Raw genomic sequence first — 13,438 nt, forward strand, 5'->3', positions numbered from 1 at the left:
GGGCCAACATCTACACTCTGGGACTTTCATAACCAATTCAAATGTTTCAAACAGAGAGGCACCAACCTTGTTTCTAAATTACACCAGAAGCAAAACACTGGGTTTTCGGTTCGAATGTCCAACGAGATGTGAACACCTACATGTAACATAGTGACAGCATCTCCAGCCTTTCATGGACGTGTGGTTAGAAGGAGATAAGTTGGGATGATGAGTGACACATCTTCAGACTCGGAACTCACGATCGCTCATGTTAACGTTGATATTATTTCATCCCGGGTCTCTGATGTGCATCAAGCTTCTATTGAGCTCTTCTGCAGAAGCCATCAGCTGCTGCATTGAGTTCCCCTTTTCACCAGCTTCCAGAAAATGTCCATCAGAGTCCATATAAGGAATGTTAAATAACTTATTAGTATTACTATTTGTTAAAGTTGCACTCAACAGTCCAACAAAAGCTGATCCCAGTCTCACTTCTCTCAAAAAACAGATTCCCAGTTTACAATTCCCTTCATAAATGACTTTGCAAATATAAACATTCACACGTTGCTTGACTGTGCATTTCTATTTGTGATGTCACCTGCTCGCCCCCCTCCCCCCGAGGCCTCTGCGTCCGGGAGGGGGGGAGAGGGGGGGGGATTACGGTTGTTTCAGATCACCGCAGCGTGGTCTTAACCTATATAGCTGTTGGCTCGGTGGATACCGTGTACTATATCTGGCAGTGGCGCGCCGTGCGGCAGCCTCGCGGTGACCTTGTTCTGAGCGGGCGGAGGTGGTGCATCTGGCAGACGCAGCCCCGGCACCTCGGCTGCTGAGCGCCGTGCCACACGTGTGATCAGTGGGAGCACGGCGCCGGGTAAAGGTCCTCTGCCAGGTACTCCATCATTTTAACAAACACGTCCTCATTAGCACAGGAGCTGCAAAACAAACATTAAGTGAAGTCCCCCGATGACAGTAATGAAGAAATATTTCTAATGAACAAATGTCCCCCATCTGCCTGCTGTGAGGGGGGACAGCTGGGGAGAGCCCACTGTGTGTTTGTGTGTCTGTGTGTACGTGATAAATGCTTTCCCCCCACTATCAGCCACCGGTGGGAGCGACGGGACACAAACAAACAACACACAGGAGCAGAGTTTGTGAAACACACACAAGGTCAGGCCACTCTGCTTATTGAACCTCCCGGTTTCAGAGGCTCACCTCTTTTGTCTGTCTCGCTTCCAAACAGGGCATCGGCGGACGGGAGGCCCCGATGAAAGCCACCAAACCTTGGAACAACCGGCGCTTCATCGGCACTTTCGACGTGGAGAACACGACCAAGGGCGACTCGGGCCGCTACCGCTGCATCGTCCACTCGGACAAAGGCGTCGGAGTGTCCAATTACGGGGAGCTCACCATAAAACGTGAGTATCGGTCCCCGAAGCAGGGGGCCGCGACCCAGAGGCAGCGGGGATGTTGTTCCATCCTCGCGACCTCCACGCCACGCGGCAAAGTCACCGGGAAATAAACAGGAAATGCCGCGTGTGTGTGGATGGAAACGTCCTCTGAGGCGCTACTAAAAATACTATCTTTTTTATGTTGATTTGTTATCCGGAGGACCGATGGGCTACCTCCCCTGTAAAGGTTTGTCCTTGACTGAGCACGATCCCGGCAAAAAGATCACAAAGGCGAGAGGCACCGGGGTTTAACGGCAACCTCACTGATATTTCACTTCTGCAGTCATTTGATATGAATTTATGGACTCGTCTGAAACTAAATCCTGCAAGGCCTCACTTTCCTGCAGCCCTATAGCCCGTTAATGGCCTTCTATATTTCTTCACCTCAATTTTCTCCCTGTGCTCTCAATTGAATTTACTGCCTCCATTTTTTTTTTTTTTTTTCTTCGCTCGCCTGTTTTTTCTTTTTTTTGTCTCCGAGCTTTACGTGATTGATAGGTTTAATCCTGGCTGTCCAGATCGAGGTCTGTCAATCTTAGAAGAATGGCCGGGGCCCAGACACAGCAGAGTGAAGAGGGAGATAAAGTCTCGCTGCCCGAGTGTATCAGCGGGTGTCAGCGGTGTACTCAAAAGGAAATTTACTGACACACTGGAGGCGTTGGAACCCTCACTCGTCCTTAAACGCATCCCCTCGCACGTCCCTGCACTTACGCTCACTCGCCAGACGGCCGCGTTTTCTGCTGATGGCGATTTATATATATATATTATATTTACACAAGTGCAAACCGGTTTAACTGCGAAGTGCTTTTGTCATAAATATTTAAAACAGTTACCGTCATTTTTCTAAGATTTAGGGAAATATTGAACCTCGTAATGAAAACCCACTTTGGATTCCGCGGCAGGCTTCACACCTCGACGGCTCCGACATAAGCTAACTCGTGGAGGGGGAAGAAAAGAGGTGTTTTCACGGTTATAAATGTCACACGTAAAAAAAAAAGCTGATACCTCCTCTTATCGTACCAGTCGTAAAACAAGAGCTTAACCCTCCCGGCGTCGTGTCGGAGTCGTAAATCCGCCTTAAATGTGTGTTCACCGCGTCCGGGCCTCGTTTTTTGGAGGAGTGACCACGGAGCCATTCTGTGGGTTATGAGCCTGCTCCAGTCCCCCCCCCCCCCCCCCCCCAAACCCTCATTACCATACACTGCTTCTTCTTCTTCTTCTATTTTTTCTCTTTCTTCTTCCAACATGAGGAGAGTGAATGCTTGATTATCCCGGATAATCACTTGTGCTTTCTTGCCAGTGTTCAGTCAGATTTATGTGAAAGTGCAGCGCATGTATTTCCCAGAGTTCTGTTCGGCTCGGCCCAGTCGCGGCCCCCCATTCCCACCACCCACCCCCCTTTGTGCTGGGCTCTCCTGTAGTGCGGCCAGTGGTTCTGAAAGGGGGATAATTACTCCCCAGTCCAAGTGCCGGCTCTTTTCTTGGCCCCGGCTGGAATCACCCGGAGCCCACAAAGCGCTCGCTCTGCTCCGGCACAGCATTCTGTGTCCAACCCCCCCCCCCCCCCCCCCCCCACGACTCACGGCTGCCGAGGTGTGGCTCATGTCAGCTCTAATGAGAACAGCCACTAACAGAGAAAAAAAATTGAAGGCCGGCCGGTAAAGCTCGTCATTTCTTCTCTTTCCCCCGCGGCCACCTCGTCTCATATCAGGAGCCGGATCAATGCTTCGCTCTCAGCAGTTAGATGAGTGCACGACATAATGAGCACCTCTCGCAATTTAACAAGAGAGGCTCAGCGGATGAAATAAGGACCTATAAACAGTCAGGTCTAACTAATCTAACAACAGAGAACAGAGGCAGCTCTTATTATGGCTCTGTGTGCGCTGAATAGCAAATTGGTGGCAAGGTGTGTGTCTGTCTCTGTGTGTGTGTGTGTGTGTGTGTGCGTGTGCGTGTGTTTTTTGTATAGCAATAAGAAGACTTTAAATGACCATTGTATGAACTGATTGATGATTTCCAGAGGCCGAGGAGTAACTGGGATCGTTCAGTCAATTGTGAGCATCTTTCATGTTGCTGTACGCTGTACGTGTCTGTCTGGAAGATTTCAGTTCCGGTTGATTTGTTGATTGTGCGACACCTGTAGGTAATTGTCGTAAAATGTGGTTGAGCACCACAGGTCCCTGAAAAAACAAACTTGTTGTTTCGAACAAGATTTCAGGCCCTGATTGTCTCTCTCTCATCATTCTGTGAGCAACTGAGATCAGATTTCATGCTGCTCATGCTGTGTGAACAGCAGGGAGCAGGGGGAGGAGCCTGTTTCCTCTGCAGCTCTTCATCTAACGACTAAACTGTGGCTGCTCCCGATGATATTTATGATCTTCTCTGGTAAAAACAGGCCAAACATGACTTGTCTTGTTTTGTGGATCCATTGTTTTTGATGAACAGTAGCAGTAAGTGCCGAACTCGCCGACTTCCTGTTTCTACATCATAATAAAAGTCACCCAGTTAAATGGTTTTAATTTGAAGCTGCCACAGGAAACACTCAGGTTGCATCACAAGCAACTTAGCAGAGTATTTATTTCCAGGAATGTCACCATGGATACACAGATCCTAATACTGCAAATTCATGAATACTGCAGTACTTCCATCAGTGAAGAGACGACTTTACTGATCTCACGCTGGGGACAACATTCCCTTGTTACAGCAGCAAATCATCAGAATGAGGTGGACAAGAGGATAAAAAAGTAATAGAATAAAATGGACAGAGCCATATCCATGCATTTATGTTAGTGTTCTATGTATATATGGTTATATGGTATACATTACATTACATTACATCTAGCTGACGCTTTTGTCCAAAGCGACTTACATTTTTTGTACACTCAACATTTATGAGGGGGCCATTTAAGGGTTCAGTATCTTGCCAAGGACACTTAGGCATGCAGATGGGAAAGAGTGGGATTCGAACCTGCAACCTTCTTGTTGCAGAGCACCCGCTCTATCCCCTAGGCCACACTCTCATAATTAATATTAGTATAAAATGCCATGTGCTTTGTTTCCTCATTGAGTTGGAAATAGGGACATCTATCAGTCTTTCTTCTACATCTTTATATGTGCCTCCTCTGGTATGTGCATGCCAGTGTGTGTGTCTGTGTGTGAGATTGCACGTGCATCAGTGAGCTTTAGTGCGGTTGTGTTAGAGGAGCACGCAGCTGCTGCCAGGCCAAGGGGTTTGTCTGGGCAACATCACGGCAGCAGCTGCTCGCTGACCCCCGCGTTCGGCCACCACTGTCATCTGCTCGCCGTCACCCCGACTCCAGCCGGCACGGTACCCGGGTTCAGCGCCGCCGCCGCCTCATGAGTCTCAAACTGTGGGAATTGAGTTGTTAATATCCTAAAGTGTTCCAGCACTTGAGTGTATTTCACACCAGTAATCCGTCTGCTATGGCTGCTGAACAGAGGATTACTGCACCTACAGGAATTATCCCATCACCATAACCTGCTATTGCTTTTGTGAAGCGCCAACTTTTCAGAGTTAAATGAAATGCTTATTGCCGTAATGCATCATGCTGCGTCGTCGCATTGTTCTGGAAATGGTCTCGAGGGATGGCAGCCAGAAATCGAATTGAATGGCGTCCACGCATCACGGTGCGGAAAAAACATTTTCTCTCTAGAGAAGAAGATTGATGGAACGACGGAGGATCCCGTTTGCCTCCCGTCCCACATCTGAATTCTGACGGAGGTTTTCACATGAGATAAAACCAGATAAATAATGACTTTAACTTAGTTAGTTGGCTGAACATAAAGACTTCATATAAACATGAACGACACGAGATTCCCAAAAGTGAAGTATAGACCATAAACTCCTCCTCCTCCTCCACATTAGCAAATGGGAAATGAATATATCTATTCCTGTCATTTCAGGTATTACTTATCACAATGTGTACTTTTCCAGTAACTTTAGTTTTAATAAGTAATTTGATGTTGTAAAAAACACCGTGGAGAGCTGAGCACAAGATGGTGTTAACTTTATCTGAAGCTTTTTACCTTCATTTTTATCCCAAGTGGAAGTGGTCTATTGTTGTGTTGCTCCTTAGCCAATCAGGATTGAGAGAAAATGATATTTCTTGAAGCCCACTTGATCCTGTGCCTCACACGGTCTTAAGAAATGAGTCTTGTAAAAATAAAAGCACAATTAAAATTCATTTAAAAGTAAAAAGCAAGATTTTAGTCAGATTTCTCTCAAGTTATTATTTTTTCATTTCGTTGCGTAATCACTAAAGAGACATTGTACGATAAAATAAATTACATCTGGTCCTTTCCTTCTTTGTGCCATCTGCTTTTCTGGAGAGATAAAATAAAAGCAACAAGGCCAAAACAGTGAAGCCCACACTATCAATTTTATGTTTTAAAAATATTACAAATGCCAAATACCATTATAGTATCAATATTTTCTGATAAACCACTATATCATGAGCGATGGTATTACAGTCTGAGCCTGTGCTGTTTTCTGTTGTTTAAATGAATCCGAGCATATTGCCTCTTAATTCGGTTAAAGCCCTTTTAGGACATAACATAAAAGACCCATCAAAACAAGTCTGTTGGTCCAGGCCAGATTTTGGATCACCTCATTCCCCCGTCTGGCTCCAGGACGCGGGCCGGGGAGCCGCGTGCCAGTCCGGGACCACGACCTGCTGGATTAGCTGGTTCGCTTTAGGTGATGTTTGACTGCGACTCTGGGAGCTGGGATTAATGGGAGTTTAGGGACCAGCGATGGAGGTCACTGTGGGGTAACCATCTGCCGAGGGAGGGGCTCCCGTTCCATGGGGGGGGGGGGGCACCTCAACCTGCTCTTAACGTGCCTGGAGACCTCCCTCTCCATGACAACTCCCCGGGAAGCAGCCAGGCGACTAATGGCATTATTCTGTTACATGCGTGTGCTCATTAGAGCTGCTCGCCGTGGCCTCTGGGACACGGAGCCATTGTTGTACGTGATGAGGTGGATTCATAAGATGGAGCTGAGGGTCACGACTCTTTGTTGGTGAGGGCAGGTTTGAGGTCGTACGAGTGTTTGAAGCATGGAAAACTTCTGGGTGATAAACGGAGGTTGTATTAAAAAGATGGACGCCAGAAAAGTGAAGCCAAAGGGTCTCGATCACTTTGCCCCCTGGTGGTTGGCTAACGGACAGGTCATAAACCCCGCATCCTCCATGTTAGTGAATGGGGTAGACTAAAAAGTTAGATTTCAGTTATAATTAAATATTTGTCAATGATGGTTTCAGTGAATGGAGGTAGCTTGTGTCACATTTTGTTTAAGTGCTCAATCCTATGGTATGTTTGTTTGATTTTATGCATGATAACACAAAAACCAACCATGAAACCTTGTGGAAGGATGTGGTACGGCTCAAGGGAGGGCTCATTAAACTTAGGTGCAGATCAGGGATCAGATCAAGGATGTCTTTTTTTTCTTAAGCACTGCAAAATCAGGTGTTTTTTAACTTTTTTAGCAAATTTGTGTTTCTTCATGAAAATAATCAGGCATTTCGGGAATTAATATGTATCAGTGTGTACAATTTGGTGCAGCTCGATTTAACTGGACTCTCGGGCCTTGGCGGGGGTGCGCTCCATTGTTGGAGCCTGCGTGTCGGCAGGATCTCACTCCCACCGCTCCAGGCCTGGATCGTTACCACACCGAGTTTGGTTCCAAATAACATCCTTGGCTCAAGATGGCAGCGAATTGGTTTCCTTTCTGGAGAGCGGGAGGAAGTAGAGACGTCGTCTGTGATTGACACCGGAGGTTGTTATTGTAGAACAAACAGAACATGGATTTATTAAAAAGGAATAATTCATCTTTGTGTTACTGAAGTATTGTAAGAGACTTCATTGTGACGACTTTATCTGCCAGACTGTCTGGAACTTTTTCTTGCAGACTTTTCCATTAACAGCGTTTCAGCTGATATTGTCCTTTTACTGGGTTATATAATAATTCCATCCTGGATATACACTGCAGTGGAAATAACTTGTCTGACATTTCAAGAGGCCTCATTAAAACAGAAATGGCACAAGGTTTTCAGAATTAGACAAATATTTGCAACATAACAGAACGGGAATAAAAAAAAGGTCAGCTTCAAGGTTGAGGTCGAACACCACAAGTGTCTGAAAGAGAAACGAACTGAAGAACTTGAATATTTTAATCAGAAAAATCCAAACAGACACACCTGAAGTGTAAAACGCAGATTGTTATGCAGATTTTTTTATTTTGTATTTCCTTGTTTTCATTAAATATTTGTACAATAGAGTCTGAGCCACGTTTCTCACACTTGTAAACACTTTGAATTCTGGTTGACACGAGGCCGTCCTTCCTCACATCGTTGGATCTATTCAGTGTAAAAATTAAGAAAAAGTGTTAAATTCAGATTTTCATTTGCCCACTCGAGTTTTATTTTTACATTGTGGAGGAATAAGACATCTTGACACAGTTTGAACAAGGGAAATTGTTTCTCTTCAAATATTACTGTCAACTCTTACCTTGCTTTTAAACCCGACCAAGTACAATTACTCAAGTACTGCACTTACCTTAACTCCACTTAGCTGACAGCTTGACTCCTGAGGTAAAAATCCTATTCGGTTTTTTAAAATAAATGTTGATTGAAAGAATGGGTGGTGCAATTCGTGCAGAGCGTCAACCATTTACCTTTTTAACTATTTTTCTAGTCTTTTACTATTGCTTTTTTTTAGGTTTTACAATACTTTTTTTTTATTAAGATTAAGATTTTCTGAAACGTAGAGAAAATATATATGGAACCCGAGCCGGTCTAGAAGTACGCAGTAACTGTTACTCTCAGTTTAAAATATGCATATACATATATATAACCTGAGTGAAATTAGATAAGCAGTATAGATAATGGATGGATGGAGAAGATGCTGTCAGACTGAACCTTTGTAAACCATTCACTGCTAAAGGGTTAATGTTTAATTGCTTGTTTGATATCCACACGACTAGCACCAAATTGTCTGATCATAGTTAACATGCACACAGTTAAGCTTCAGGTGTTCTGTTGGCTTTTATTACAAATCACTAAATTCTGAAACCATCAAGAGTTGAGAGACTGAACCAGCTGCTGATTTAGAGAGAGAGAGAGAGATGACAGCTACTGTAGTTGTCAATTACCAGAATCTCTTCCATTGAAGGCCTCTGATTAAAATCAATACATTGTTGAATGAGAGCAGCAGTCACCCAAGGTCTGGGTGACTTCGCTTACACCTCTCTTGGAAGTTGCCGTCACTTTTCAAAAGACGTGTGTGATTACATGAGTCGGTCATTGTGCTGCGGAGGAGGGAGGTTTCATTTACCCAGCTGGAGCCATCGATCGTTGTGCGGCTCTTCTTAAAAACCTTGATGTTAGAAAACGTGAAGACACTCGACGTGTGCTCAGGTCTGACAACTTATCTACAGTTATTTTGTGGGAATGAAAAGGACTGTTCACCATTTCTAATGTGGTTATCAACAACCTTTTTGTTTCTGTAGAGCCCCCTGTGCCTATTGCACCCCCCCAGCTGACCGCTGTCGGCGCCACCTACCTCTGGATCCAGTTGAACGCCAACTCCATCAACGGGGACGGGCCGATCATCGACCGGGAGGTGGAGTACCGCACGGTGTCGGGCACCATGTACGACCTGCAGCCCGTGGACAAGACCACACACAAGATCGGCCATCTGGACCCGGACACCGAGTACGAGATCAGCGTCCTGCTGACCCGACCTCTGGAGGGAGGCACCGGGGCCCCGGGGCCGCCCCTGAGGGCCAGGACCAGATGTGCCGGTGAGGCCAAAAACACAATTACCTTAAGAGCAGCGCTGGGATTTAAGGAAATGTAATACCTTGTTGTTTTAAAGCGTCACAGGCTTAATTTGTTTTGCTGTACTGGTTTTGACAAGTTGCAGAACACATAAATCAGAATCTAAGTTTTGTTAGTGAACGAGAAATGGAAACCACTGCGCATTCATCCATTCATATTCAGATGTGTGAAATGTAATGGGAGGATAAATAATATGCAGGCACGACACTTCTAAACATATTGAAAGCCTTGTTACCTTGTACTCTACAAAGCATCCAGGCAAAGTTTACTCGGGCTCTTCTAACAAAGTTTACATGACAGCACTGAAGAGGACAACTCCATCAGATTCAAGTTGAGCTGGTGAAGGACGCGCACACACAATGCCAGCCACTTTAAGGCAAACCAAATCCATGGTTGCTATATCAACACATGCTCGTGGCATACAAAATCAAATATTCAAGGTAACAATGAAGTACGACGTATACACAGAGCAAAACAACTGCTGGGTACCTGTAGGTGGCGCTACTCCTGGTGTTCTACTCCGACTGTAGAACACAGCAATGACCATAGAGTTCAGTGCCTGTACAATACGTAGACCTAAGTGAACCCCCTTCAGAGAGTGTGCGTGTGTGTGTGTGTGTGTGTGTGCATGTGTGTGTGTGTGTGAGAGTGTGATGTGGATGAATGAGTTGGTAAGTGGGCTACAATGTGAGGCCATTAGGCGCTTTGCATCTGGAGCTGAAGATAACATCTCTGTTACGGCTAACGGCTGAAAAACGAGGTTCACTTTCCCCGTCAGCACTTTGCACACAGTTCCAGCACAATTACCGCCGAGCAGCACGGAGAACAAAAGCATGCACACACACACACACACACACACACACACACACACACTTAAACAAACAGAGATGGAGACACTGAAATTCACAACGATCGTGTGAAGAGTGGTCAGAGCAGATCGAGCAGTCCTTTCATTCTGCGTTTGTTGTGTGTTTGTGTTCATACGGTTGCTAATGTACTTATACAAACCAAACATCATGAAAACTTTTCCTATTTTTACAAATCACCCCCCGCATGCAATAAACAAATAGTCGTCAGGGCTCCATTGTTGGTAGAGGTCCATTGTGTTTTCTCTAAAGCCTCGTTCCCTGTGAAGAAAATAACCGCAGCTCATAAATTTCCCAACAAATATTATTGCTAGTATACTCAGGTTATTATTTTTTTCTATAGTAGACAAAGCCCTCTGTGCTTTCTTTGTTTTCACCTTTAGATCTTCATTAATATTTTCAGGGATATGGACATTAATTCTCTTCTAAATGATGCTCCTGGAACATAGAGACCTTTTTACAGAGATGCTGCAGACGTGACTGTGTGGGTTTCTAGCTGTTCTTTAATGAAATACAGTTATTTTAATTTCTAACTCTTACCAAATGTATACAAATATTGGTATTTCATGGGTGGAAAATGGCTACAAACACCCGAGCCTCTCTGTAATGACATTTATTTTAAAATTATTGGCCACATTGATTATCAGGAGATTGTGTTTATAGAAAATTTGTATTCTAGTCTTATTCCAGTAGCTTAGCGTTACCTTTAGGTCTTCCCTACAACAAACCCGGTCTCTAAAGGAGACAGACTCACACATGTGGGTGAAAGACCTCGGACTGAAGTGGCTCTGGTCCACCACAGTCCTCCACCACACTGATGCCCACTATGGGGGATTCTGGAGGGGGGAATAGTCCTCCACCTCCACAAAGCCCTCTGTAGCAGTGGTGCCTTACGATTCTGTGTTGCGCTCCATTTTTATGGATGCGCGAGCTGGAGCTACACTTTAAGTCTCATATGTAAAAGCAAGTTGAAGTAACTTCCTCTGCTATGTGGAGCAGCCACACGTGCTAATAATTGATATGATTTATAGTTGGCTAAACACACAGAGCGGAAAACTGCCCCACCACATGATTAACTCTCTAACTACTTGTTTATTCCGGCTAACTCTCGTTCCTAACGCCCCGTGAGCTTCTTAATCCACCAGCAACACAGATTGATATCGTGTGAGAAGCCGAGTGGCACCTTAGATTTGGATCATAATATTGCTGTTGTGCTGCGGCCCATTCAAACTCAAACAAGCACACAAACACTGTGAGAAGGCCTGATGATATTGTACAAATTGCCCTTCTCACAACATTAACCAGCTAAGTCCCCGTGCTGTGGAACCAGGAGGAAAAAAACAAACCTGGCCTCAGCAGTTTCCCGGGCTAATGCTGTTTGGTGTCCAGAGAAATGCGGATGAAAATGAGATTCCTCTCCCCTCCCTGCTCACGCTGTGACCCCCCCCCCCCCCGTCCTCCCAATGTGAAGGTCATAGCTTATTCATTTTCTTTAGCCCGGCTGATAGGAAGGAACGGCCCCACCTGTGCAGAGCCTTCAGAGCCGGGGCATCTGCGGGGGTCCTGCCCCTCGGCCACCCTGCCGGTCGCAGTCGGGGAGATTGATGTGCCCCGGCTCCTGAAGTGTGTTTGAGGAAGCGGCTCTTGATCTGGTCCGGCTCGCCGCTGGTCTTTCCCGGTGACGGGGGCCGGGCCTCGGCAGAGCTCCTAATTGAACGGTTAAGACCCACAGGGCTGTGTGATACATCACTGTTGATCCAGACAGGCCCAGAGACCCCCCCCCCCCCCTCCTCTCCCTGCACCGCTGTCTGGAGGCGCTAATGAAAATCTGTGGCCACTTTAGACCAATGTCTCCCGCATAATTATTCATAGCCATGCCTTGGTCACTTCGGCAAACTGAGCAATGTTTCTGATGACAAAGGATGTTTTTAATTCAATCTTCTGTAGAATGGGGAATTTATAATGCAAGGACGCCACCAATTCAATTCAGACGCAGGAGGAAGAACAGGGCAGCCTTGAAAGGTTCTTCTCTTTTTTTCTCTTTCTCATGAAGCACTAGTGAACATCAAAAGAATGTCTCATCCAAGGCTCTGTGATTGCTTTACCGGGGCTATTGGTAGGTTTCACCGGTTCTGCAGAGGGATCCAGAAAACATTTAGCTTCTGCATATCCTCGTGTCTTTGGACGGTCGATGTCGGATTTCTCATCCGCTCTCAATTCGTTCGCTCCCCCACTTTCCCTACGCGGCCGAAATGACCCGGCAAACACGAGCTGAAAGAGAAAAGCGTTTTGCCGCCCGTGTTCCCCATGCATGTGAAATGTGTGTGTCTGCGTGAAGTTGTTTACCACTTCAGAGTCCTCCACGCTTGGTAAGTGCCTCTCCAAGGAAGAAACCGTATTATCAGGTGATGCCCCAGGATCACAGCAGGGTGCGCCGCATTTCAGCAACACCACTGAGAGTCCGTCTCACGCGGAGAAACCATTTCCAGCCCCGGGGGGGAAGGCGGATAGGGAAACTTTAAACAGCCACCCGTCTGTAGTCTGAGTTCCACTTCAGTGTTTGCCGGGAGATTTTCCTCCTCGCATCTCAATCTGCTTTGGGTTAAGACAAACACAGATGTATTGGATGTGGATTTTTCTGCAGCAGCGCTCCATCCCAAGGCTCAGACTGGGAGAAGGTTCTTACTCAAATAAACCAGTTATATTCAAATTATCTAATCAGCCCTGTGTTTCAGACAGAGGCTGAAAAGAGGAGCTGCAGCGATGGACACTCTGAGGAAAGGGAGCATGTAAACCTTTTTAAATAATAACCCCGAATGAAAAATATGCATCTCAACATGAGCACAACGTGTCCTTTTAATATTGTGAGATGTTGATTTAGACAGGGTGATGTCAGTATGAGTTATTTTCACAGTTTTCATGGTGGATGAACAGTTCGTTCTGTGAAGCCTCATCTCCAACCGATGGCCCTTTTCCGTCCCACTGGCTCTCGGGGGCTTTAAAAAAGAAAAATGTCAGCACACGATGTCCATGCTGGGTCCAAACACCTGCTCCGACTCCAGCCTCTGCCAAACTCCACATCGCCGTCTATAAGTTGTCTCCATCTGCGCTCCGGGTTCCACGTGGGAGTCGTCTCATCTGTTTGTTTTTACTTTGCCATTCTGTTGCACTGAGGACTAATGACCACGAGGGAATCAGCGTTAATCAGGGATCAGCCTTCCCTTGAACGCCCGTGTGTAGCAGTGGAGAGGAGGGAGGAGCTGCACAATTATGTTCACCCTCACCA

General features: G+C 45.9%; 1 protein-coding gene across 4 annotated transcripts in view; it reads left to right on the forward strand.

Annotated features, from left to right (window-relative positions):
- The window catches only part of LOC133968910 (receptor-type tyrosine-protein phosphatase mu-like), a 147,093-nt gene that overhangs the window by 55,857 nt on the left and 77,798 nt on the right, over nt 1-13,438 (forward strand). For all 4 annotated transcript variants that reach the window (XM_062405163.1, XM_062405165.1, XM_062405164.1 and 1 more), the window contains exons 6-7: nt 1,220-1,394; nt 8,956-9,249. In XM_062405163.1, the coding sequence (XP_062261147.1) occupies nt 1,220-1,394; nt 8,956-9,249 (469 nt within the window). The remainder of the gene's footprint in view (nt 1-1,219; nt 1,395-8,955; nt 9,250-13,438) is intronic.

This window comes from Platichthys flesus, chromosome 14 (assembly GCF_949316205.1).
Source record: "Platichthys flesus chromosome 14, fPlaFle2.1, whole genome shotgun sequence".
Taxonomy (NCBI): domain Eukaryota; kingdom Metazoa; phylum Chordata; class Actinopteri; order Pleuronectiformes; family Pleuronectidae; genus Platichthys; species Platichthys flesus.